This window comes from Gopherus flavomarginatus, chromosome 6, assembly GCF_025201925.1.
Source record: "Gopherus flavomarginatus isolate rGopFla2 chromosome 6, rGopFla2.mat.asm, whole genome shotgun sequence".
In the NCBI taxonomy this organism is placed as follows: Eukaryota; Metazoa; Chordata; order Testudines; family Testudinidae; genus Gopherus; species Gopherus flavomarginatus.
This window is the reverse complement of record NC_066622.1, coordinates 138,204,918-138,230,945: the sequence shown is the minus strand read 5'-3', so window position 1 is coordinate 138,230,945 and position 26,028 is coordinate 138,204,918. Positions and strand designations below refer to the sequence as shown.

At 61.3% G+C, this 26,028-nt stretch overlaps 2 protein-coding genes across 5 annotated transcripts in view; one reads left to right on the top strand and one right to left on the bottom strand.

Annotated features, from left to right (window-relative positions):
• The window catches only part of LOC127053435 (uncharacterized), an 86,711-nt gene extending 79,654 nt beyond the window's left edge, over positions 1 to 7,057 (bottom strand). Inside the window, exon 1 of the mRNA XM_050958173.1 lies at positions 5,853 to 7,057. Coding sequence (XP_050814130.1) covers positions 5,853 to 7,036 — 1,184 coding nt within the window. The 5' untranslated portion in view covers positions 7,037 to 7,057. The remainder of the gene's footprint in view (positions 1 to 5,852) is intronic.
• Positions 1 to 26,028, top strand: part of KCNIP2 (potassium voltage-gated channel interacting protein 2) — a 134,568-nt gene that overhangs the window by 62,852 nt on the left and 45,688 nt on the right. The window contains exon 1 of one of the 4 annotated variants that reach the window (XM_050958215.1): positions 541 to 655. The exons of the other annotated variants lie outside the window; for them this stretch is intronic. Coding sequence (XP_050814172.1) covers positions 568 to 655 — 88 coding nt within the window. The 5' untranslated portion in view covers positions 541 to 567. Of the gene's footprint in view, positions 1 to 540; positions 656 to 26,028 lie in introns of those variants that run through there. 4 annotated transcript variants of the gene reach the window in all.

The window sequence follows — 26,028 nt, the reverse complement described above, 5'->3', positions numbered from 1 at the left end:
CGTGGAGCGGGGGGGAATGGGCCCTGCCCTGATGTGCTCATGCCCGGCTGGTGCCCAGGGGGATGCGCCCTGCCCACCCCCATTTGTTGCCTGGGGGGCATGTGCCCTCACCCACTGTACCCACGTCCGGCTGGGGCCATGGGGGGGGCTGTGCCCACGCCTGGCTGTGCCCGCTGGGGGCTGTGCCCGGGAGGAGGGATGTGCCAGGGGGGTTGTGTGTGGCTGGGGCCCGAGGGGCTGTGCTCAGGGGGATGCCCCCCCGCAGAAGGCGCACCCTGCCCCTGGCGGCGGCGCCCATTGGTCAGCGGCCCCGGGAGTCCTGCCGTTGCCATGCCGACCGCGGCATCCTGCGCCTCCCCCGGGCGGGGCGGGGCGGCCCCATCGCGCTGGGCAGAGCCCGGCCACAGGCGGCGGCTCCGGGGCAGCGGGCGGGGCCCTGCCCGCCCCCGCCGGGGGGCCCGTGTCTGCGGCTGCGGGATCGGGGCCCTGGAGCCTTGCACCGGGGGGTCCCGCCGGCCGCCCCCCGCGGAGCAGGGCTGTGCCGGGTCCCGCCCGCCCGCGGGCACCATGAGTCGCTGCCCGCGGCGGTGCCACAGGCAGCTGCGCAGGGTCATTCGCTTCTTCTACCACTTGGTCACCGGGACCCTCTCGCAAGGTAGGGACCCCGGGGGGGGGCGGCCCGGCAGCTCAGCGGGCGCCCGGGGGGTGCCCTGTGTGGGCATCGTGGGGACGGGCACCGGCAACGGAGCCCGCACGGGGCTGGGGGGCCTTTCCTGGGCTCAGGCTGGAGTCCCTTAGCCGAGCGGAAGGGGGGTTGTCAGAGCCCCCCCAGGGGTTGTGGGGCTGTTGCGGGGGCAGGCGCCGTGGTTTGGGGCACTCCCAAGGTTCCGTGTCTGGGTGCACAGGAGACGGGGGAAAGGGTCGCTGCGGAAGTCAGATCTGCTGCGGGACCGGGGCAGGGGGGTGTCATTCTCATGCACACACCGGGGCGGAGGGGGGCAGAGCACTGGGCATTGAATTGCAGCCTATCCATGCCCTGCCCCCCAGGAGAGATGATCTGGGGGGCTTAGGGCATTGGTTGGGGGCAGGGATCCAGTCTCCCCTCCGCCCCCAGACCAGCTTCATGCATATGTCTGGCCCCAGCCGTTGGGGTCAGTCCTCGGGAGCCCACGCCCTGGGCGCTGGGAGCAGGCGTCTTTGATGCTGAGTTACAATCCAAACCTCTCCTTTCCCTGGGTCCGGGACACCAGCTGCTGCTTCCACAGCTGCACCAAGAGAGATCTCCCCCTCCACACCCTCCCTGGCTGGGCGCCTGCCTCAGCCCCTTGCCCTGTGGCTGGGGTCACCCTGGGCACCTCAGTGATATCATTTAGCATCAGTCACAGACCCCTTGGGAGACCCCAGGACTCCCTCTGCCCCACAGGGAAAGGGGTGAAAGCTTTGGCTCCCATGCCCTTCCTGGGACAGACATCTTCATCCCCCCCGCAGCCATTCGCTGCCAGCAAACCCAGCCCCCTTCCCCCTGTCACGGGCTCTAGATTGCTCTGGATGGGGAGGCATCAGCCACATGGAGCAACACCCCAGCCCAGTGACGCATGCACAGCTGGCAGCGCTGAGTGACTGGAGCCTACCCCCCACCTCAGGGCATGTCTGCCTTGCTTGAGAGCCGTCTAGTGCCAGGCATGCTGGTTGGGCTAACCCAAGAACTGACCCGAAACCAGAGCCAGCCCTAAACCCGGACTCCCCTATGCATGGGGCTTGCTGAACTCCCCCTAGTCCCATGCAGCCCCTGCCCCTCCAGATCCCACCTGGCCAGAGGCTGTGCCTGGGCTCTCTGACCCAGCATGCAGAAGTAGGTCCTGCTTTGCATCTTCACTTGTAGCCACTTCTCCAGCAAACCATCTCGAGCTGCTCACGGAGCTGGGGATGCGCAGCAGCATGGGGCCGTGGCTGTGTCCCCTTCCCCTGGAGATTCCCAACTGGGAAGCCCTGATCTCTCCTCCCAGCACTGGGGTGAGACTTGTGCTGCCCTGTGGGAGCCTGGCTCTAGTGTCTCGCTCCCTGGGGCTGACAGGGTGGGTGTTGCGAAGGCAGGATGCACTGTGTTCCTTTGTGGGTGCCGCGTCGGCGCTGGGCGAGGATGTGAGACTCGCAGTGTGCCCCTGCCCGTCACGCCGTTTGGCTTCGTCGCGTTGTCAGTCTCACTCCAAGTCTGTGGCAGAGGCTACGAGGAACCCACCGCTTTGGCACCGTGCCTGGCGCTGGGCTGACAGGCTCTGATTTCACATTCAGCAGCCGTCACAGCTCGGGAGAGGAGCAGGCTCGGGGCAGGGAGGAGAGAGCGTGCAGCGTGGAATGAGGCGGACGACTGCGGGGTGGCTGGGGGGGCGGCCTCTCTCCTCTTTTAGTGCTGGCTCTGGTGTCCCAGGCAGTGCTAGGGGGTGCAGTGCTGCTGGAATAGCAGGGGCAGGGGGCTTTCGGGAGCTGCTCCCAACTGGGGGCTGGAGGTGCCTTCTGGGCCAGCAAAAACAGGCAGGGATGCCAGCAGGGGTGTGAATGACAGCAAACCGCTGCCCCCAGAAGTGGCACCCTCCTGTAAGCGGTTCCCGTGTGGCGCCCGCTGGCCCTGCCGCTCCTTCCCTTGGCTTTTGGACCAGGGCCAGTGAGTTTGTGCTGATGTGAGTGAGAAGAGGCCAGCTCTCCTATGCTCATCAGCTGCCCACCTTCCCCCGCCACATGGCCTGGTGCCGGGGCTTGGCTGCTGCAGTGATGTCCGTGCAGGCCTGTCAGAGAAACCTGTGGCAGTCCATGTTCTGCTCCTCGGCGGCCAGGAGGGTCACGTAGCCGCCTGCTTCACCCCTTGGGCCCAGCTGCAGCGGCACGCAGCCCCCCGAATTGTGGTGTTGTCAAACGCCTCGGCTGCTGGCCAGTTGCTCAGCTGTCGCTCCCCCGGTGTTGTCGGCTCACACACACGGGCTGTCGGCAAGGAACACGTAGGTGGCTGACGAGCCGGCGAAGGCAATCCCCTGAGCCGAGGGGAAGTGCAGCCGTTTGGAGCCCAGCCCGCTGAGCTCATCGCTCCGCATCAGGCAATTACAGCCCCATCCGCTCGTTCTGGAGGGTGGTGGTAACTTCCCGGCCCCACCCCAGAGCATTGCCACGGGCTGGCCTGGCCCGTGCCTCCAGGGAGCGACCTGGAGAACCATCATGGCGGGTCCCCTGCTGCTTGGCTCTTAATTACACACACGCTCCCCCCGTGTGCGTCCATGTGTTTGCACACGCTTGTGAAGCCACGGTGCTACCCGTTGTCACGGACTCACAGAATGCGCCCACTCGTGGCCCCGTGCGGTCTGTGAGGGGTGCCCCTTTCAGTGCGACAGCCCTTCTCGGGGGTCCACTCTCTCCCAGGGTCAGGCCCCTCCACCTCCTGGAGCCGCACCTCTCTGAGCCTTAGCACATCTGTCTCTGCAGTGGGGCCTCTCAGAGAGTCCCCTCGCTCTGGACCCCCCGGGCCTCCACCCCTGCAGGGGTTGATGCCACCCTGTTCTCTAGCTCGGAGCGACTCTCAGCCAGCATAAAATGGAAGGATTTGTTGAGAGTTGAACACAGCACAGGAAACTCTCAGGGACTCAGGCCTGGCCTCCCTCAGCACAGCACATCCTAGTCTCCCTGCATCCAGGGGGGCTCTGCCTGCTCCCCTTCTCCAGCTCAGAGCCCCCGTGCTTCCCAGCTGGGCCTCCGATATCCCCAGCCCCAAGCCCCTTCTGTCCATTGTGTTCTCTCCAGGGAAACAGGGTTGTAAACAGGAAGGCCTGGGTCTCCTCTCCTCTCCGCCTCCTCTGGCTGGAACCGGCTGGTCAGGTCACCGGGGTCCTCTCCCCGCAGCCCATTGTCCTCCCACTGGCCAGAACCGGCTGTGACTCCTGAGCTGGGTCTCCCGGTCACCAGGTCACCAGTTGCTGGAGTCTCCATTCTCCAGGCCACTGGCCAGGGTCCCAAGTTCCCTCTCCGGTCCTCTGTACCAACAACCCCCCTCTTCCCTCCCCTGTTAAACCAGTAGCACCCGGGGACACTGAGTCCCACCCCCTCTGCATGCAAACCATTGGAACACACGGAAAAACCTAAGAAACCCCCCACTTCGTCACACTCCCAGAGAGAAGGGGAAGATGTGCTGGGATGGGAGCATTCCCTGGAGCAGTCGGCGGAGTGACCGTCACGGGCCGCATGTCCCTGAGGGCCTTTTCCCCTTACGGCCCAGTGAGACAGTGACATTGGCTCCGATAGCTTGTGAAGGTCCTGGAAGATGCATCATGCCCCGTCCCACAATAAGTGAGGTGGGTGGCAGTGTTTGATGAGCGGGGTGGGAGCAGAGGGATTTTAAGGGAGGAGATGGCTTATCTAACACCCTGCAGGGGTGGGGGGGGGGGGGCAGTAAGAAGCCAGGCCACCCTGATGGATCTGCCGGCATTGGGCAGAGCAAGGAGTCTCTGCTACCTTGGTCTGTTTTTCTGACCTAACATGGGCTCCCATCTCTGTGGGGGCCCCAGACAAAGCTGGAACAAGGCAGCCAATGGGCTCTGTGCGGGTGCGCTCTGAGCTGTGGGGCTGCCTTCCGGGAGAGGCTGGGTCACCTGCTCTAGGGCTTTGCCCCTGCTCCTTGCAAGGGGCTGGTGCAAGGCCCTTCCCGCTGAGTGTTCTCCAGCCTGGCTGTAGGTGAGTCTGGGGCTGAACCTCACCCCTTCCATCTCGCCGCTCCCTCCTGCGCTGTGCTGAGCAGTCATGCTCTGCAGCGGAGCTGCAGGCTGCTCCCTACTCCCCTTTCAGGGGTCTGCAAGGCAGCCTCAGTTCTTTCAATGCCAACTTTGAGTTCCCAGGGCCCTTCCCCACCCTTTGGCAGTGCTCCTAGCCATCTGCGCCAGCTCTCGGGGCTGCCTGCTGAGAAACCGGCTGAGACCCCCCCAGGCATGGAGCAGCTCTTGTTGCTCCCAGCTAAGGCTGACTTGGACCCGGTGAGCTAGAGGTGAGCGAGCCGTCTGGTTCCAGCCCTCCTCCTCAACAGCCAGGGAAGATGATCACACCAGCCCCAGCTGGCCAGGGTTGGATCCATGAAGGCATGAGAGAGGAATCTCCTGACATCCCACCCAGCCCCTGTGTCCCCCGAGCAGCGTGGGGAGCTCCTCACAGCTGGAAGAAAACCAGAGCCGACCCCCCTGTGACAATCTGGACTGATGGAGAGCTGTGAGAAGAGCCACCCCCCGTCTGTTCACACACAGCCTCCAGCGTGCTTCTAGCCAGGCACTCCTGAATCATACCGCAGAGCGACACCAGCAAACTCCCAGCCCCAGAAATGTGCATCTTGTACTGCCCAGCTCTGTACTTCGGTGCAATACAAGCTCATGGCAAGGCCGTCATTTCATTCAGAGACAATGAGATGCACAGACCCTGTTATCTCAAATGGAGGTTCCCAAACACACTGGCTTAGAGAAAACAATAAAACAAGTTTATGAACTACACAAAGATAGATTTTAAGTGATTACAGGGTGTCACGGAGTGTGTGGGGAGCCAAGGCCCTGCACCACCGGTTTCCTGTGATTCACCGGGACTCTCAGCCAGCCAGTAACACAGAAGGTTTATTTAGACGACAGGAACACAGTCCAAGACAGGTCTTGCCGGTACCGACAACAGGCCCCCCCCTTAGTTAGGTCCATCTGGGGCCCCCCAGGGAGGCCACAGCCCCGTTGGGAAGCCCCTTTGGAGCACCCCTCTCCATTTCCCAGCCAGCTCCAAACTGAAACCCCCTCCCAGCCCCCTCCTCTCTGGGTTTTGTCTCTTTCCCCGGGCCAGGAGGCCACCTGATCCCTTTGTCTCCAACACCTTCAGTTGGCACCTGGTATGGCTGTGTTGCTTCTGCCAGTTCTGGCTCGCTGGCGCCCTCTGGCGTTGAGTTTGAAGATGTGGTTGCACTTGCTGGTGCTGGTTGCTGTTCCAGTTCCGGGCCTGGGACTGGAGATGCTGTGGCTGTTTCAGTGGTTGGCATGGAATCTGGATCCACTACCTCTGTCTGGGTCTCTGGTAACATAGACGGGGTGCCTGTGGACGGCTCAGGAACAGGAATGGGTCTGGAAGCTTGCCTGGTTTGGCTACGTGTAACCATTCCCACTCTCTTGGCCCGTTTCACTTGGTTGGCCAAGTCTTCCCCCAGTAGCATGGGGATAGGATAATTGTCATAGACTGCAAAAGTCCACATTCCTGACCAGCCTTTGTACTGGACAGGCAGTTGAGCTGTAGGCAAGTCTACAGCTTGTGACATGAAGGGGTAAATTGTAACTTTGGCCTTTGGGTTGATGAATTTGGGGTCAACGAAGGATTGGTGGATAGCTGACACTTGTGCCCCCGTGTCTCTCCACGCAGTAACCTTCTTTCCGCCCACTCTCAAATTTTCCCTTCGCTCCAAGGGTATTTGAGAGGCATCTGGGCCTGGGGATCTTTGGTGTGATGGTGGTGTAATGAATTGCACTCGCATGGTGTTCTTGGGACAGTTGGCCTTGATATGTCCCAGTTCATTACACTTAAAGCATCTTCCATCTGATGGGTCACTGGGCCGAGGTGAGTTACTGGAGACTGGTGAGGTGGAAGAATAGGGTGTCTGTGGCTTTACTTGGGTGGTATGTGGGGTCTTTGGCTGTCCTCGGTTGTAGGGTTTATGGTTGGTGTGCCCCCTGGGGTATTCGTTCCCCTTGACAGTAGCTTTCTTGCTTTCTGCCACTTCCATCCATCTGGCTCCAATCTTCCCCGCCTTGGTGAGATTTTTGGGTTTTCCATCTTGTATGTACCGTGTTATGTCCTCAGGAACACCATCCAAGAACTGCTCCATTTGTATGAGGAGGTGCAGTTCTTCCAAGGATTTAACATTGTGTCCTGATATCCAGGCCTCATAATTTTTCCCAACGTAGTAGGCGTGTTTGGGAAATGACACATCTGGTTTCCACTTTTGGGTTCTGAAACACCGACGGGCATGATCCGGGGTTATCCCCATTCTGTATCTGGCCTTGGTTTGAAAAAGTTTATAGTTGTTCATTTGCTCCTTAGGCATTTCAGCCGCCACCTCTGCTAAAGGTCCACTGAGCTGTGGCCTCAATTCTACCATGTACTGGCCTTCAGGGATGCTGTATCCAAGACAGGCTCTTTCAAAATTTTCCAAGAAGGCCTCAGTGTCATCACCTGCCTTGTAGGTGGAAAATTTTCTGTGATGTGGAACCATAATTGGCGAAGGGTTGTTAGGATTGGCTGGAGCCTGTTGCTTAGCCTTTTCTAATTCCAGTTCATATTTTCTCTGTTTTTCCCTCTCTTCACTTTCTTTTTGTTGTTTTTCCATGTCTCGGCGGTGGGCCGCCTCTTCTTCTTCTTGTTTCCTTCTGTGGGCCACCTCCTCTTCTTCTAGTTTTCTTTTGTGGGCTGCCTCTTTGGCTACTTGTTCTCTTTTGTAGGCTGCCAGTTTGATGCTTTCTTCCTTTTCTTTCAGCTCCACCTCTTTTTGTCTTTTTTCCAGTTGTCGCCTGTGTTCAGCTTCTTCGATTTGTTCTTCTGCCTCCCTTTTTGTATTGGAAGGCATGGTTCCTGTTTTCTTATGTTGGGGTGCCCTCTGGTGTTTATTGTCTGAACTGCAGGCTCTGTTGCCTCCTGGGGTCTGCCTAGCAACAGTGCCTTTTTCCCTTTCTTCCTCTAGTTAATCTTTTCAATGTAAAGTAAACCAGAAAAACCATTTTATTTGCATGTGTATAGTGCTGGTATTTGACTCCTAATGGGAGTGCTATTGTGTGACAAAAGACCCGTAATAGTTCCTTAATGGTTTCTTGCTTAATATGCAAGCCAGAAACTGCAAGAGAGAGCAGAGAAAAAAAATTCTCTCTGGTTCCTTTTAAAATCAAACTGTTTCTCTCTGCTTAAAAGCCCCTAGCAGAGAAAAGAAAAATATAATATTCCTACTGGCTTCTGGATTCTATCTATCTCACCACTGCACACCATGTCATAACCTAGTCCCAGATTTGGACCTTAGCGTCCAAAATATGGGGGTTAGCATGAAAACCTCCAAGCTTAGTTACCAGCTTGGACCTGGTAAAGCTGCCACCACCCAAAAAATTAGAGTGTTTTGGGGCACTGTGGTCCCCCCAAAAACCTTCCCTGGGGACCCCAAGACCCAAATTCCTTGAGTCTCACAACAAAGGGGAATAAACCATTTCCCTTCCCCCCTCCAGGTGTTCCTGGAGAGATACACAGAAGCAAGCCCGTGAATCTAAACAGAGGAATTCCACCCTCCCTATTTCCAGTCCTAGAAACACAAGCACTTCCCTCTTCACCCAGAGGGAATGCAAAGTCAGGCTAGTAAATCTAACACACACAGATTTCCCCCTGACTTCTTCCTCCCACCAATTCCCTGGTGAGCACAGACTCAATTCCCTGGAGTTCCCCACTAAAGAAAAACTCCAACAGGTCTTAAAAGAAAACTTTATGTAAAAAGAAAGAATAATACATAAAAATGGTCTCTCTGTATTAAGGTGACAAATACAGGGTCAATTGCTTAAAAGAAATATGAATAAACAGCCCTATTCAAAAGAATACAATTTAACACATTCCAGCAACTACACACATGTAAATACAAAAGAAAACAATATAAACCTTACTGCCTTACTATATTTGTACTTACAACTTGGAAACAGAAGATTAGAAAGCAAGAGACAGAAATCCTCTCATAGCCGAGAGAGAGACAGGCAGAAAACCAGAACAAAGGACTCACATACAAACTTCCCTCCACCCAGATTTGAAAAAGTCTTGTTTCCTGATTGGTCCTCTGGTCAGGTGTTTCAGATTACTCCTTTCCAGGTGAAAGAGACATTAACCCTTAGCTATCTGTTTATGACAAGGGGCCCAGGCCATCAGTTGCTAGGAGACAGAGTGCCAGGCATTTAGGTGCACTGGCCCTTTGCTCTGTAGCAATCACACCCCCTTATCCCACCACCTAGATACTTAAGAACTGCATAGGGGACACTGAGGCACCAACACAGTATTCAGAGAAAACATTAAGAACATTCCCAGTTCGCCACACAAGGAATGAGGCTTAAAAGCCAGAACCAATTACAAAGAAATAAAAGGTAAAATGGAGACTAATACCTAATTAACATCCTAAGTGAATTCGAAGTGAAAGGTTTCTCTCACCATATGCTTACAGCAGTTTGGCTGGATCCCTTCAGCCAGGATCCCTTGCCAAGTTCAATGATGCTTCCTTTTCAAATGTTGTTGATGCCATGGGTAGAGCTGAGGGGAGAGAGGTGATCTGAGGCCTCTGGTCCTCATTTTTGTCTCTTTTTCTCCTCTTTGAGAATCCTCTCCAGTTGGGTTCAGGCAACAGCCAGTCTGTTTACACAGGAACCCCCGCTGTTCCTATGTCAATATGTAAATCTCTCACTCACAACCTTCTTCCTGCCAAAGAACAGCCGCTTACCCAAGTGATAGTTCATGTGATTAAGATGACACCTGGCCAAGGCATCAACTTATCTTTGGTCTCTGAGGAGCTGGGTTGTGCCTGCTTTTCTAAACTTGAAGCATGTCTCAGCAATGTCATACAACAGAATCTTAAAACTTTTCATACAATGGTGCCACACATACTTTACCAGGACACTAATGTTCAGCAGATTATGAGTTTTCCACTGACACCTCACAAGATATACTTTGTACAAAACTTATCATGGACTCGTAAAAAGGGTGAACGTAAGAGTACAGTCTGTCATGCCCCCATTCGAGCCCCAGGCCCAGTGAGTCGCACGATTAGAAGGGTCACCTTCAAACAGCTGCCCAACCCTGGGGAGAGGGAGAGAGAGAGTTAACTGAAAATCCAGGAGCACACACCTGTCTTCTCTGCTCCCTCCCTAAACAGGGAATGTAGCATCTCCCTGAGGACTGATGGGGTGAAGGCCCACTTCTGGAGTCTGAGCCTCTAGGCTCTTCCAGGTGCTTCTCTGAGGCCATGAGGGCTAGAAACATTCTGGTTTGTGAACTGAAGGGGAGACTTTCCCTGTAACGCTGCCTGCAGATACCCGACACGAACCAGCCACAAACCCCACCGTGGCTGTGAGTTCTGTACTTAGATCTCACCCACCAAATTATCGAGTGCGAGTGAACTCCTCAGGCGCTGAAACAGCCTGACCAGGGAGTCCCAGACAGTCCCCTCGGGAGTCCCAGACAGTCCCCTCGTGCTTTCCGGGCTGTCTCGCCTCCCTGGTGAGCTGCCTCTGTGATAGCTGGGCCCTTGCACCAAGGATCACAGCAACATTCAGGTAACCCCCCATCCCAAAGGACCCGTCACTTACCCCAGGTCAGTTGTACCTTAGCTCTCGCACCAGAGACAGGGCTGCTGGCGAATCCTAGACTTACCTATAGAATAAATCTGACGATCGTTTAAGGAAACACGACTTATTTATAAAGTGAAGGCAGACCTGGGGTTTAAGGAAAGCACCCAATGTGGTGAGACTCCTGATCTTGTTATCTCAGGGGCTATCAACACTGGGGCAGCTGCTCCATGAATGGAGAAGTGTCTGTGTCTCTGGGGGTGTTTCCACACAGCCCTCACCAGTGGGGACATGGGCAAGGCTTGGAGCTATGGTTCTAATTTTCCAGGCCTGTCAGTGCGACCTTTCCCCTGACCCCAGCTACCCCATGGCCATTCGACTGCACATCTGTCTCTGTGGCTTTGCTTGGGTTTTGATGTGGCTGTCTCCAGGCTGGGCGTGAATCCTGTGTCCGTGGCTGCTGTGTTTCTCCCGTGCCCTTAGAGAAAGGGCTTTCGGCTGGGTTGTGAACCCAACTATTTGTAAGGTGGCTGGGTGCAGAGGCCCCCCCAGCACCAGCCAACATTCCCTCTCACTTCTTATGTCCATGTGCAGAATTAATTTTGTTATGTGCACCAATGTAGAGGTGACGTGTGGCGGGGGTGGGGTCGAGGGGTTCGGTGTATGGGAGGGGGCTCAGGGCTGGTGCAGGGGGGTGAGGGCTCTGGCTGGGGTTGCAGGTTCTGGGGTGGGGCCGAGGATGAGGGGTTTGGTGTGTGGGAGGGGGCTCAGGGCTAGGGCAGGAGGTTGGGGTGCAGGGGGTGAGGGCTCTGGCAGGGGGTGTGGGTTCTGGGATGGGGACGGGGATGAGGAGTTTGGTGTGTCGGAGGGGGCTCAGGGCTAGGGCCATGGCAGTCCCCGCCATGGCTCCCGGACATGGTCACCCTGATCCCTCCCGGCGTGCCCTTCCCTTCCCCCTTCCCCGCTGGGGCGGCCTGTGCCATGGGCGGCTTTGCTGCATCTCGGGACTGTCTGAGAGGGGAATGTGTCCCGGCATGGATCTGCAGCGCAGCATGGCCTGTCTGTGTTGGGGATCGTGCTGTGGCTGGGATGGGGCAAACCCGCACCTGCCCAGGGGACCCGGCGAGAGCCCATGTCGTCTGGGCCAAAGATGGGGCGAGGCTGGGGCAAGAGAAACGACTCCGTCAATTTAGCAGGTTAAACCGGTGACTTCAGCACCCGAAAATAGCCCGGCGCCGCTATGCTCGTATGCTGATTAATAACGTGCCCCGTCTCTGATTAGCAGCTGCGTAATAAGGGAGCCGCTGTGACCTAAATTTAACTCTCCTAATGGGTGATGGCCCGAGAACCAAAAAAATGAAATCTCTCCATCAGCCCACCCCTGGCTGCCTGGCCCAGGTCCTGCCCTGCTCTGGGGGGAGGCTGGGTTTCCCGCCAGGGAGCGAAGCACCCCGGGGAGTCTCTGGAGCTGACCAGGGCTAGCAGCAGCTGCCGAATCAATGGGCTGTGGCCCCGTGTGGCTCCAACCCAGTGTGGGAGCAGAGCTGCAGCCCAGCTCCTCCGGGGCTTGTCTCTGGGGCAGCCAGTGGGGCCCCCCCCATGGGAATGTGACCCCGCAGCCCCCTGCTCCGGAGTGCAACCCCTGGTGCCTGGGAGTCCCCGGGGGAGCAGGGCGGCTTGCCTGGGCCATGCTGCAGGATCCCCGAGAGCCACAGCCAGCGTCCATCCCCTGCTGCCCTCCTGCGCCAGGGAGGGTGTTACAGGGGCCGAGGAGGTCCCGGGTCGGGGGGATGACGGATCTGCAAGGAGGCTGCATCCCATTGCGACTGGCCAGGGTGGCGGTGGAAGGAACCACGTTCAGGGGCGGCTCTCCCCACCTGGCTATCTCTGTGACACCCCCACACCGCCCTGGGCAGGCGGAGAGCCGCCCCCTATCCAGCACTCGTAGCTGGCTATGCCATTGGCTGGTGGCCCCGGCCCCACGACGGGGGGACTGTATGAAGATGGCTCCGACGGCTGCATCTGGGTGAGGAGCCCTGCCCTGCCCTCGGGCACGGCTATTTATACCTTGTGCGCGACAGTGGGCTGGCGAGGCGCTAATTTTAGCTCCGTGGCAGTGCTGTGCTTTGGCGGTTGCACCAGCCGGCGGGGGAAGGGGGCGTTCAGAGCCTTCTTTTAAAAACCGAGGCAGAAAGTGGGACATCAGCGTCTGCCATTCAGCTCCGGCTTGGTCTGAACACAGGCCCGGGGCTGTGGGAGTGAGGGAAGCCTAGAAACACCGAGGTTTACTCAGCCTCATCTGCTATAACTGCCCTGGGCCTGGATCTGCCTCCAGCGTGGGGAGGGGGGTGGGGTGTGTGTGTGTGTGTGTCTTGCACAAAGCCCCCGGGCTGTCACTGCGCAGTCTCAGCTGGCAAGGGGCTGGGCTGCTGAAAGGCTGGAACAGGGGGCTGAGTCCTGACTCCTGGGTTCGCAGCCGGGGCGCAGGATCTCGGGTGCCATGATTCTGCACGTGCGCCCGGCCCGGTCGGGGTGGTGGATGGAGACCACAGCTCGCCAGAGCAGGCGGGAGCGTCACGAACACTGCGCTGGCTCAGCTCGGGTCCAGGAGAAATCCCAGCGCAGCCGAGCTTGTTTCTAGCTTCTCCCATATTTGCGGCTCAAGGTGACGACTGTGGAGGGGCCGGGGTTTATCCTGCCCTGTAACTCATGTGGCAACCACAGCCTGCCCTGCCTTCACTAGCATCTGGCCTTGGGGTAACTAACTCCACTTCTGAATGCACCTCGTGAAGACAGGGCCTCGGAGGGTCTGTCTACACTGCAGTGCAAGCCCCGGGTTAGCAGAGCTCGAGGGAGCAGACCCTGGGTTTGTTAACCTGGGGCGTGAGCAGCTTCACTCCTCTGTAACCCCAGGTGTGGAACTGTTGAGCCCAGACCCCAGCCTGGGGCTCCAGCGTCTACACAGCGTTATGCATGGACAAGTCCAACCACCCACATCCCAGATTTCCCAGTATGAGGGAGCAGGGAGCAGGTGGATTTGACCTGGGAATGTTGCAGGGGAGTTACATTGGGGATGAGGACTTCCCTTGAAGGAAGCTACCCGAGCTGTAGCCTGAGCCAGGAGGGGGGTTGGGAGAAGCGACACCTTCTGCCCCGGAGACTGGACAAAAGAGAGGAGGAGCTGGGGGGAGGGGCGAGAGAGCTGCTGGAGGAGGTTTTGTTTTCAGTCTTGGTCTGGGGGGGGGGTGCAACACAGGGATTCCCAAGCTGGGGTCTAAGCTCCCTGAACCCCCAGAAGGACTGGATTGAGGGGTTCTGGTTGTACCTACACGCTCCGCTTGGGACTGTGTCCTGTCGTCTAATAAACCTTCTGTTTTACTGGCTGGCTGAGAGTCCCGGTGAATCACAGGGAGAGGGGTGCAGGACCCTGACTCCCCCACACTCTGTGACACCCAGCGCCCTCCCAGAACGGGGCCACTCGAGCCCTTTGTGTGTGGGGCAGCGCGGGAACACAGCTGGCCCGAGGACAAAGGGAGTCGGCCCGGGGCATTGTGGGATACTTTCAGCAAACTCCCAGAGCAGAGGTCCAGTGGGGCTGCGTCTGCACTGCAAAGCAACAGGGCTTGAACCCTGGGTCCCGGCTTGACTCGGGGTCAGACTCTCCGCCCCCGTGAGGCCCTGGGTCCGAGCCTGGGTTAGTGTGATTGGCGTGTAGGCAGAAGAGGGGTTCGTTCTGAGGCTGAGTTTGCAGTGTGGACGTGCCCTGGGGAACTCATCCCACAGGGCTGGGAGGCGCCAGGCCAGAGGGTGAGGTGTCTTGGGGGGAGAGGTCTGGGAATGGGTGGGAGCGCACAGAGGACCAGGCTGGTGGTGAACTGTCCGGGCTGGGGGGTCTCCCTGGTGAAGGGTCTGGAGCCCTGACATGGGGCCCAGTGAATAGGAGGCAGGGCTGGCTCTTTGGCAGGGGCTAGGCCGGCCCCCTCTCATTGTGCTGGCTGGCAGTGCCGGGCTCCCCTGGGCCGGGCGGTTATTTTTAGACAAGAGTCGTGTGTTAGATGAGAGCAATTACGGTAATTGGTTTGGGAGCTCGGCTATCGTGTGTTGCTCCTGACCCCTTCGCAGGGAGGCAGCGAGTCCCAGCCCGGCGCCCGTGTTGGCAGGGGGGTGCTGGCACCGGGGGGCACCGGGGCGGGCGCCTGGGATGGAGCCATGGAGAGGGCATCCCCACACAGCGACAGCCTGCTCTACGCCTCGCTGATCGTCATCCTCCTCCTCATCTCCTACTGGTTCACCACCAAGTGCTTCAAGATCATCAGCGGCATCGAAGGTAGTGGGGGGGGGCACAGGGGGATCTGGCGGGGGACGGTGGGGCTGGGTCTGCGAATCCCAAGGGTTTCCCCGGCCCGCTGTGTTTGTACCGTGCTGTGGCAAGGGCAGCTCCCTGGCAATGCCCCACTCTGGCGGAGGGAACTGGCCGCAGCCTGTCCGCCCCTACGTGGAGACGGCTGCCCTGCCTCCGGGCGGTGCTCAGCCCCTCGGCCTGCATCCCGGCTTCCCCCGTCCCAAACCGGGCTGTGGCGTGGCTGGGGCAGGCTGGCGAGGGCTCTGGCTCCGTCACTTTTACTTGGGTTCTCCTGCGCCAGCCCCAGGCTGCTCTTGGCTGGTAGCCCCTTGGGGCGGGACCTACATCTGCGTTTGTTTCATTCGCCTGGAAATGGGTATTCAGAGGGGTCAGGTGCACTGGGCGCCCCAAGGGGCTTCTTATCTCCAGCCCCTCCCCCCCGCGATTCCCTGTCCCCATCCTTCTGAGCTGGCTCTGGTAGGGCTGGCAGCCGGAGGGGGCTGGTGCGCCCAGAGATTTGTAGCCTTGCGCCGTTCCCATTAATGATCTCACACCCTTTCCTTTAAGGGTGAGTACAATGGGGCTGGGGAGGTGCAGGGCACGTCACCTATAGGGCGGCGCTCCATGTCGGCCTGTCTTATCCCATCCCTGCAGCGCCCAGCCCAGGGCTCAGTCCCGGGGGCCATCAGTGTGATGCGAGTTGCTAGTTCTCAGCCTGGCTCCCAATAGGGAGGTGTCCACGCGGCACTCGCCAACCATCACCACTGAGTGGCCACTACGTTCTGACCCCCCCTGCCTACGACGTGCTCCCCAGGTCCTGGGAAATGCATTGCTAAGCCGGATCCCTGGGTCTCCCAGGCTGATCAGGGCCGACGGAGCCGCTAGCCCGTGTTGCCAGGTGTGGTGAGCGTATAAAACCTTCCGCTGGAAGCCCAGCGAGCGGCCTGTGTGGTCTGGGCGCTGTTTCACTGCCAGGCAGTACGTTGGGCAGCAATTCAGAGAGCCGGCGAGGTCTCTCTCCCGCCTGGTTAGGCTGTGCCAGCCTGTGGCTGGGAACCACTGGGACTCTCACGTCGTTCTCTAGTATCCCGCTATGTGCAAATCACCCGCTCGGATACCTTCCCTTCCCTCGCACCACTGCTGCCTGGCCAGGGCAGGACACCCCCGGCTGCCCTCCTGCGATGCGCAGGGCCAGATGGGCCCTGAGGATCGGGCTTTGCTTTTCTGCCCTCGGGCTGTGACAACCTGGCCTCCTTCGCGGCGAATCCCATTGTGCTAGGGATGTGATTCCATCCTGGCACCGCGGGAGAGCGGGGGAAAGAGTGGAACTGAATTTCCAGGCCAGGGGCAGGTGCCCGATGATTCGACCTCTGCCCTGCCTGCGGGGGCTGGGTTCGCCCATCTGTCTCTCTGGATTCCCAGGCTGTAGGAGAGGGGAGAGATGCTGGGAGCAGATGCTTCATCCTATTGCATGAGTCAGGACTCTCCTCTGTGGGCAATCGATGCAACACAGCCTGAGAGCAGGCACCCAAGGGAGCAGCCTGGCATGTGCTGCCCCGACAGCGTCCTCCCCTGCCCTGCCTGGGCATGCCCTGCCTGGGCACACCCTGCCTGGGCACGCCCTGCCGTTCCACTGACTGCCTGACCCGTGCGATGGAGGGGGCTTGCAGCCAAGCAGATTTGCTGTGTCTGTCACGCAGCTGGCGGGGTGCGTGGCACAGTGCGCTCCAGATGGACGTGGTCCCTGCCCCCCGGGAGCCGCCAGCCCTTGGCCTGGATCCAGCACAAAGGGGTGAATCGCTGGCTCTCCAGGCTCGGGGAGGGCAGGCCGTGGGCTGCAAGCAGAGCCCCAGAGACGGGCAGGGAAGCTGCTCTGCTCCAAGGAGGCAGCAGGAGCCGGAGCCCCTTCCTGCCGCTGTTTGCGTGGAGCTTTGCCTTGTCCATCTGCACTCGGGGTGTTCCCTGAACGGGGGACGGGGGGGCCTCTGCCGGGCCCTGAACCGCCCCCACTGGGTCCTGGTGGCAGGACTGAATAGGGGCTGTTTGCAGGACTCCAGGACACCAGTGGGCCCATGGGCAAGGCACTGAGTCTGCCTGGCAGCGTGGCCCCAGCCCAGTGTTTGTCAGAGCTGGGGGGGGGGGGGACTGCAGCTGCAATGGCCTCTGGGTAGATCTCAGCCAGCCAGGAACCACGTGCAGTGAGTCTGGTCGCTTTCCATCCCCCCTGCACAGCTGGCCACAGCCTGGGTTGTTGGAAATGTAAGGAGAGGCAATGACTGCAACAGCAAGGGGGCTGCAGGTCGGGAGTGAGGGGCACCGGCAGAGCTGGGAGGGGGCTGCAGGTCGGGGTCTAGGGGCACCGGCAGGGCTGGGCTAGCAGGGGCTGTGGGTCGGGAGTGAGGGGTGCTGGCAGAGCTGTGGGGGCCCAGGGCTGGGCCGGCAGGGGGCTGCAGGTCGGAAGTGAGGGGCGCCGGCAAAGCTGGGGGGGCAGGGCTGGGCTAGCAGGGGCTGTGGGTCGGGAGTGAGGGGCCCTGGCAGTGCTGGGGGGGCAGGGCTGGGCTGGCAAGGGTCTGCAGGTCGGGGTCTAGGGGCACCGGCAGGGCTGGGCTAGCAGGGGCTGTGGGTCGGGAGTGAGGGGCCCTGGCAGAGCTGTGGGGGCCCAGGCCTGGGGAGGCAGGGGCTGCGGGTCGGGAGTGAGGGGCACCGGCAGAGCTGTAGGGGCCCAGGGCTGGGCCGGCAGGGGCTGCGGGTCGGGAGTGAGGGGCACCGGCAGAGCTGTAGGGGCCCAGGGCTGGGCCGGCAGGGGCTGCGGGTCGGGAGTGAGGGGCGCTGGCAGAGCTATAGGGGTTCAGGGCTGGGCTGGCAGGGGCTGCGGGTCGGTAGTGAGGGGCACTGGCAGAGCTGTGGGGGCCCAGGGCTGGGCTGGCAGGGGCTGTGGGTCGGGAGTGAGGGGCACCGGCAGAGCTGTGGGGGCCCAGGGCTGGGCTGGCAGGGGCTGCGGGTGGGGAGTGAGGGGCGCCGGCAGAGCTGTGGGGGCCCAGGGCTGGGCTGGCAGGGGCTGCGGGTGGGGAGTGAGGGGTGCCGGCAGAGCTGTGGGGGCCCAGGGCTGGGCCGGCAGGGGCTGCGGCTCAGGAGTGAGGGGCACCGGCAGAGCTGTGGGGACCCAGGGCTGGGCCGGCAGGGGCTGCAGCTCAGGAGTGAGGGGCGCTGGCAGAGCTGTGGGGGCCCAGGGCTGGGCTGCCAGGGGCTGCGGGTCGGGAGTGAGGGGCACCGGCAGAGCTGTGGGGGCCAAGGGCTGGGCCGGCAGGGGCTGCGGGTCGGGAGTGAGGGGCGCTGGCAGAGCTGTGGGGGCCCAGGGCTGGGCCGGCAGGGGCTGCGGGTCGGGAGTGAGGGGCGCTGGCAGAGCTGTGGGGGCCCAGGGCTGGGCTGGCAGGGGCTGCGGGTCGGGAGTGAGGGGCGCTGGCAGAGCTGTGGGGGCCCAGGGCTGGGCTGGCAGGGGCTGCGGGTCGGGAGTGAGGGGCGCCGGCAGAGCAGTGGGCAGCGGGAGCTCAGGAGGGGCTGCAGGCCGGATGCCATAGGAAGCCTGGGCTGCTTGTTCTGTCGGTGACCAGGGAGGGCGCTCTCCGGCCAGGACCTGGCTACCGCGCCCTGCATGGGGCCAGGGTGGAGCCAGCCTGGGGTGGGGCCCGTTTTCTAGCCCCATAGACCCGCCACTCCACTCAGTGATGTGTGGAGAAAGGGCACCCCCTTGTGGTGATAAATTTGAATGGCAACATTGCAGAGTGGTGGCCCCCCTGGTGTAGGGGGTCCGTCTCAGCCCCTGTCTGGGCAGGCACCCAGCGCTGATCGCAGAACTAATCGTTAATGGCAGCTTAGGGACAAGGGGTCCCGACTTGGTCGCACTTCTCCTGTGCACACAGGGGGAAGGCCGACCAGCGACAGGCGGATTTGGGGCTTTAACGGGGCCGGTTTCACAAAGCTACAGACAATTATGAGCCAGACCAGCTGGGTCACAACAACTGGGTTTCTCCATCTACAAGCCTGCGTTGGCATTAAGGGGTTGATACCCTGTGTGGGGTGGTAGGTGAGAATTAGGAGTGTGCGGTCAGAGGGGGGCTTTATTTCTGTACTGAAGCCGGTTCTCTCGGGGTATTTGGGTGGCCCGTTCCATGATGCGATCTCCTTCTCTGGTGGTGTCCTCGTTTGGTGACGGCGGTTTGTGTGTGTTAGGGTGAGTATCCAGGACTTTCTCCTTGGAGCATGTTCTGTGTTGTCTGAGCACCTGGCTGTAGATAACCAACGTCTCGGGCTGTTTGGGGTGGTGACAACCTGGGAAGGGAGGGGTGTGAGTGTGTGAGCAGGGTTGGGTTGTCTGTCCAGGGGATGGGAATATCCTGGCTGTAGCTCCGGTGTCTCGTTGGCTTCCTGGTGCCTTTGTCTCGAGGTAGCCTGTGAAAAGGTCGGCACGCCGGGGAGCCATCCTAGCACCCGGGTTCGGCTGGGTCAGGGGAGGTAGCGCCCAGCCCAGCCCAGGCTGCTGTCTAGCAAAGCCGCTTCTCAGCAGCTGGCCAGATCCTGCTGCCCAAAGTCACCGTGACCTCGGCCCCCCGGCCCCACTCCCTGCTGGGGGGAGTTGATCCCATTCAGCTAAAAGAAGAATCACCCTGAACATTCACCCCATACTAGCCACAACCTACCCCAACTGCCCTCACCCCGACCCAGCCCCACTGCTCCCCTGAGCCCTCTAGCCTGGGATGCAGCCTGCCCTGCATTAAACTGGGCCCTGACCCTTTAGAGACTTGCCCTCTGTGCTGCCTGGGGGAAGGTGACCCTGTGCCCACAGCACCAGCCTGGGAGCCAGGACTCCTGGGTTCCATCCCACACGGGGTGATTCTGGCCAAGGAGCCACGTCCCTGCTCCATGCCTCAGTTTCCTCCGCAGTTAAAGGGGACTCCGAGGCTACCTCCATGCCCTCTCTGCCATGGAAAAGCCGAGCATCGGTACTGCTGCACCCAGCTGCCCTGCTCTGGCCATAGTTTGGCAGGGAACGCTCCTCAAATCTCAGAGCAGGGTCCGTCCCCTGCCAGGGGCTGGGCCCCGTGGGTCACTGTCCAGAGCAGGCAGCGGGGGTCGGGGAGGTTCAAGGGGCTGGACCGTGAGCCCCAGGAGCTGACTCCTCTCCCTCGCTCTCTGCCAGATGAGGCCGTGTGGGAATCGAGCCTGGACAATGCAGGCTCTGGTGAGCCGGGGCCTTTGCACTGGGCACTGGCCGTGAGCCCTGGGCAAGTTCGGGTGCTCCCCGGAGCAGGGCAGGATTCCTGGCTTTTGTTTGCAGTGGAACTTGGGGCTCTGGAGGCCCATCTGACACACACTAACTTGTGGGGGGGCAGCAAGGCAAGGGGGGAAGGGTGCAGACCCCCCCCACCCTGAACTGTCCCTTGCCAGCCTGCATGCAGGGGGCATCAGTCTTGGCCCCCAGCCTCGGTGGCATGTTGCTCTCCTCCCATGCTGTGCCAGGCATCTTAAGGGCAGGTATCAGGCAGAGGATGGCATGGGGGGCGGGGGTCCATGGCCCCCCCAACGGCTGGCTGGGAGCAGCACTCTGGAGGGGCACAGAGGATGTACCGGAGCCTTCCTCCCTGTGGCTGTTTAACCCAGTGTCCCCAGAGGGGAGCTGAGATCCTCTTAATATCTGTGGCCCGTTTGCTTAGCAACTGCATTAAGCAAATCGATGGAGGTGGTGTCATTGAAATGGGAGGGCATGGCTCCCCCCACCCCCCCTGCACTCCTCCCTGGCGATGCCTCACTCCCTCTCTACTCTCACACGTCCTCCAGCCCCGCTAGCAAGGTGGACAGATCCTCTGGGCTGCCTAGGACCGGCCAACTCTCTGCCCAGCTCCCCAAGCACCCCCTTCCCGGCACAGTGGGGTACCCCCGCCGTGGGGTTCTGGACGGCGGGGCCCCCCAGGAGGAGGGGAGAAGGCTGATGCCCCCGCGGCAGGGCTGGCGGCTCCGTGGAGATGCGCATCCCGGTGGTCGTGGCATCTGGTTGATCGGGGCGCCGGGGGAGAGAGCCAGTCGGGGGGCCATGCCCTGAGCTCCCCTCACCATGAACCTGGAAGGGCTGGAGGTGATTGCTGTGCTGGTGGTGCTGGTTCTGTTTGTCAAGGTGCTGGAGCAGTTCGGCCTCTTTGAACCTGTCTCCTTGGAAGGTAACGCAGCGGGGGCAGCGCCGGGGCACGGGCCAGCCTCGGCTAGCGAAACCCACCGGCCACTTGGTGGGAGGGACGGATGATGGGGTGAGCAGGGGACAGCCTGACCAGCCAGGGTCTGGCAGTGCCCAGCAGTTTGGGAGGTACCCAAGCCCCTCGGTGCCATGGGGCTGGGAGTCGGCTTGAGCCCCCAGGAGAAGGCGAGGGGCTCTGCTTCGAGCAGGAAGCTCACAACCCGGAGCAGGGTGAGACGCTGGGCCCCACAGGCAGGGCCCCCGTGCGGTCGGGCACTCGGGCAGATCCCCACCAGTCACAGCAAAGGCAGAGACTGACGGGTGAGGGCCTGGGCTTACGTAGTGTCCGTCTGCCCACGCGGGCGATACGGTCGTGGGGCTGTGCGAGGGATGTGTTTCGGGTGCTGGGGAAGGGTGGAGAATCCCGAACCCTGTAGCCAGCCTGTGCCAGGCCCGGGGGATGCTGCCCACCCTGGGCAGGACGGGCGAGGTGGGGCGAGTGGGCTGCAGGTGTCTAGCTGCTCAGCTCTCTCTGGGGTGGAGGTGCAAGGAGCGGGGGCTGGGCTGTCTCCAAGGCCTCGGTGAGTTCAGGGTGACCTGCAGTGGGGGGCTGGCCCAGGGCTCCATGCACTTCCCACAATCTGCTCTCCAGGGCGGTGCCCTCTGGCAGTGGGGCTCCTCCCCCAGGACTGGCCCCGCGGCCCCCCAGAGCTGGGTGCGCTGGTGTGTAGACGTGTGGACCATGCTCACCGTGCCGGCACCAACATGGCCTCGAGCCAGAGCCTAGGGGTGTGGAGGGCTGGTTAAGGCATGAGTGTGAGACCCCCCTTCCCTCCCCTGGGTGCATTTGGAACTGCTCTGCTGTGTGTCCTAGCCCCTGCGTGCTGGTGGATCTTCACCTAGGTTGCCTGCAGAAGCGGGGCCTGGGCTGCGGGAGCAGGGGAGGTCTGAGCTCCGTACTTGGTGACCCCATGGAGGTGTGAGTGAGCCAGGATCGGGGGTGGGAGAGTGTGATACAACCACCCCACCCCTCGTAGGCCCCTGATGAGCTGCGTCCAGTCCTGGTGGACGATCGACGGACAGGCTTCCTCACTCAGTGCAGCGCCAGCCTGTGGAACTCACCACCACAGGAGCCTCATTGCATCAAGTCCTGCAGCTGAGGCCAGCCAGGGATGGCTGCTCCGGGTGTGCGAATGGTGAAGTGCAGCGTGTCAAGCAGTGGGCATGGCCGGAGACGGGCCCCTGGGTCTGAGCCAATCCAGGCAGTGGGGTGCCAGGCTGGGCTAATGGTCTGGATGGCAGGTGCCAAGCTGGCTCGATTAATGATTCTATAGCCTCAATGAGTTTTCTGTAGCCTGGGATACCTCCCAAGCTCTGGCTCAGCAGCCTGTAGCTGTGACTCGGCCAGGATCGTGTCTGAGACGTCCCTCCCCAGCCAGCCGCCCCAAGGGCTCAGGCTGGCCTGGGAGCAGCTAGCCGTGCTGCAGAGACGTTCTGGGCTAGTCCTGTCTCAGTGGCACATGCTCCCACCCCTATGCCAGCCTCGGGAGCTCTCTGCAGAGCCCCACTCCACCTAGGAATCCCATGGGGCCACAGCCCCCTACCAAGCCCCACTCCCCCTCTGAGTTCTATGGGGGAGTGGGCTGGGGGTGTCCTTTGCCAGGGGTGGGTGGCTTAGAACAGCCGCTATCTGAGGGCCAGAAGCCATCCAGTATTTCCCTGGAACCCGCTCAATCTGCCCACACGGCCCCGTGCTAGCAACACGCAGCACTGCCAGGCACTGCCTCAATGGACATCTCCAGCACAGAGCCGGAAGCAGCCGGCCCCTGGTCACGTAGCAAGTCGGGCGGAGCTGGGGAGAGAACCCAGGAGTCCTGCTTCCCACAGCTCCCATTGGGAGCTGGCACCAAGCCCCACCCGCACTCAGGTCCTTGCAGCCAGACAGGGCCCCATGGCCACGCACCCCCCCCCGCCCTGGTGCTGCTCTGGCCACTCGTCTCCTCTCCAGAGCAGCCACCGGAGGGGGACAGTGAGTCTGAGGTTAAATCCATTCGCCCCTCACAGCCCACAGCCCCTCAGTGCAGCTCCCCTGCTGCTCCCATCTGAGCCAGCACGGGCCTCTTCCTGTCTGTTCCCAGCTCCGCTGATCGCCCCATGGGCTCCCCCAGCCCCCTGACAATTTCAGCCCTGGATTCCACCCCCCAGCGCCCCTCCATCCCGACCCGCAGCCCCCTGCTAGCCCAGCTCTGGGCTTGCCCGCCTTCCCCAGCTCTGCCAGCGCCCCTCCATCCTGACCCACAGCCCCCTGCTAGCCGAGCTCTGGGCTTGCCCGCCTTCCCCAGCTTTGCCAGCGCCCCTCCATCCCGACCCACAGCCCTGCCAGGTCACAATCACCATCACCTTGGGGAAACTGAGGCATGGAGGGATGGAGCCTGCTCGTGGTCACTCAGCGAGTCTATGCCAGGACTGGAAATAGAACCCAGGAGTCCTGGCTCCTCATGCAGGGTTTGATTTCTATGGATGAAGCCACCCTGACTCCACATGGTGGAGCTGGAGGGAGTGAAGGCAGGGGGGTGGGGGAGTGTGCTGGTTATTAACAGTGAGTTGAACAGGAGGGGGGAGCAGTGTCCTCGGCCGGACGCCCAAACCCGAGTTTCAGCACCACGGTCACAGCATCGATCGCAGGCTGCTCCGCACTGCGATAACCAGAGCTGGAACGAAGGCTCCGGGGCACCTGGGGGGGGGGCAGCCTCAGCCCCCTGCCTGCATCTCTGGTTCTGCTACTGTGCAGCTGCTCCCTGCATCTGGCCTCGTCAAGGGGACCTCTTCCTGTCCCTGTGGTGACAGGAGGGGGTGTCCCCCTGGCAGTGTCCTCATGGCGACAGGAGGGGGGTGTCCTCATGGCGACAGGAGGGGGTGTCCCCCTGGCAGTGTCCTCATGGCGACAGGAGGGGGGTTCCCACCAGCCCTAGGGCAGTAGCTGAGAGTTCTGCTGTCCCTGTCAGGCATCCGAACCCTCCCGCGACTGGTGGGGAGCTGCCGTAGCCCCACGAGCCTGTTGTCCTGTCCCCTGGGTGGCTGAATCCCCCCCCTTGGCTGAAGCTGGCTCTTCAGGGGGCAGAGCCCTCCGCCTGCCTGTGCCATGATGGGGCTGCAGATTGCCCCTTGCACCCATGCAGGGAAGGGCGGTAGCTGCAGTGGGGCCCGAAGCTGGCCCACGCCCCAAGGTCCTACCCTGCCCTGGGGTTGCTCCCTGTCCTGGGCACGTCTGCGGCTGGGCCAGGGAGCGAGGGGCAGCGAGTGGCGTGATGGTGTCTCCGCACGTGTCCCCCAAAGGGCAGCTCCCCCCCCTGGTGAATTGGCTGCTGCTGGGGATCCAGGGTGGCCCTTGGAGGGTGCAGAGGGCAGTGCCGCTGTGTCGCTCTTGCTTTCACTGCCTCGAAAGCACCGGAAAGCACTGCCCCCTGCCGCTTGCCACCCTCCGCCCCCGGCTCCTGCTGTCCCATGTTCGCTACAGCCCCCCATTCCCCAGTGCTGAATGGCTCCCCACTTCCCCCGGGGGCAGGGAAAGGAGCCTGCAGCTGCAGGCCTGGCCCCAGGGCTTAATTGGTGCCAGGGCTAGCCAGGTTGGGTCAGAGCCTTGGGCGCCTCCGGGCCTGGCGGTTCGTAGCCCCGAGTGCCCCTGGGCCTGGCGGTTCTTAGCCCCAGCATCACTGGGCCTGGTGGTTCGTAGCCTGGCGGCTCTGGGCCTGGCAGGGCTGAGATCCGGAGACACTGCCCCTAGCTGTGGGTTGTACGGGGGGCGCTATGGGCTAAGGGTGCAGACGTCAGGACGTATGATGGGGGGCAGGGGGCAGGGCTGTGCCAGCGACGGGGGGTCGGGGCTCCTAGCCCAGGGTGGGTGCTGGCGGCCATACTGTGCCACTCTCCCAGGACTTCCCCTTTTCTGTCTGAAGATCTCAGAGCACTTTGCAAACTCGCTCCAGGCTCTGACACTCCCTGACTCCGACCCACGGCTGGGGAGACGGAGGCCTGACAGACGGGCAGTGTTGCCCAGTGGGTAGCGCATACACTTGGGTGCGACGGATCTGGGTTCTGTTCCCCCGGCTGCCCAGCTGTGTGACCTCAGGCGAATCGTGCCCCCCAGTGTCTCCACAGCTGTGCAATGTTCTGAGGCCCAGGGTGGAGTGAACCGTAATTCATGCCAGGGGGGTACCCCTGTGTCTTAACTTGCAGTCCCGGGGGGGGAGGCACCCCGATGCCTGTCGAGTGCCCCCTGCTGCTCCCTGTCCTGTCTCACCAGCTCTGCACGGCCCCTGCCTTCCCCAGCAGCAGCAGACGCCAGTAACCGGCAGGCACGCAGCCACTAATATCTGTCTCCAGGGACAAATTTCCACCTCTCCCCTCAAGCAAATTTTCCTGTCCCTGGCACTCACCCCCCCCCCCCCCACTGGCCGCCTCCACCCCAGGCCTTATTTACGAGCCCTGCCAGGGCGTCGCTGTGACCACAGAGAGCCCGGCTGCATCGCGTCGGCGGGTGAAATAATACAGCTAATGGCTTCAGGCTGCTAATGGAGCGCCAGGGCCCTGCCATCCCCTCTGGCCGATCGATGCAGCCTGCCCTGCTCCCTCCCCACCCCCACAGGCGTGCTGAGCTGGCACCGCTGGCCGAAAGCGCCCAATGCTGAGCTAGGGCATCGGGCCTTCGAGCTGGGATCCCGTTCAGCTCCCCTCCCACTCTGTCCCTCAAAGGTGCGAGCCAGAGCTCCCGTGAGCGACCCGTGGGTGACTGGGATGCACAGATCTATCCCTGTGGCTGGGGTATGAGCTTGTCCTTGTGGGGACCTGAGTGGGACACTCCAATGGGGCTCTTAATCAGCTGCCGCCTTCCAGCTCAGAGGTGGCTGCCTGTGAGTGGTGGGCATCTTATGGCTGGAGCTAAGGAGATGGAAGCAGGCACTGCCCTGGCACCCAGTCTGCTCATGGGCTCAGGGTACGACTCACGTGCACCATGCTCGATGAACGTGCGAGCTGTTTTTCCTGTGAGCGGGGTGCAGGGGGATGTTACGTTTCAGATCCACATAGTACCAGAGCTGCTGGGTCTGGTGAGGTTCTCT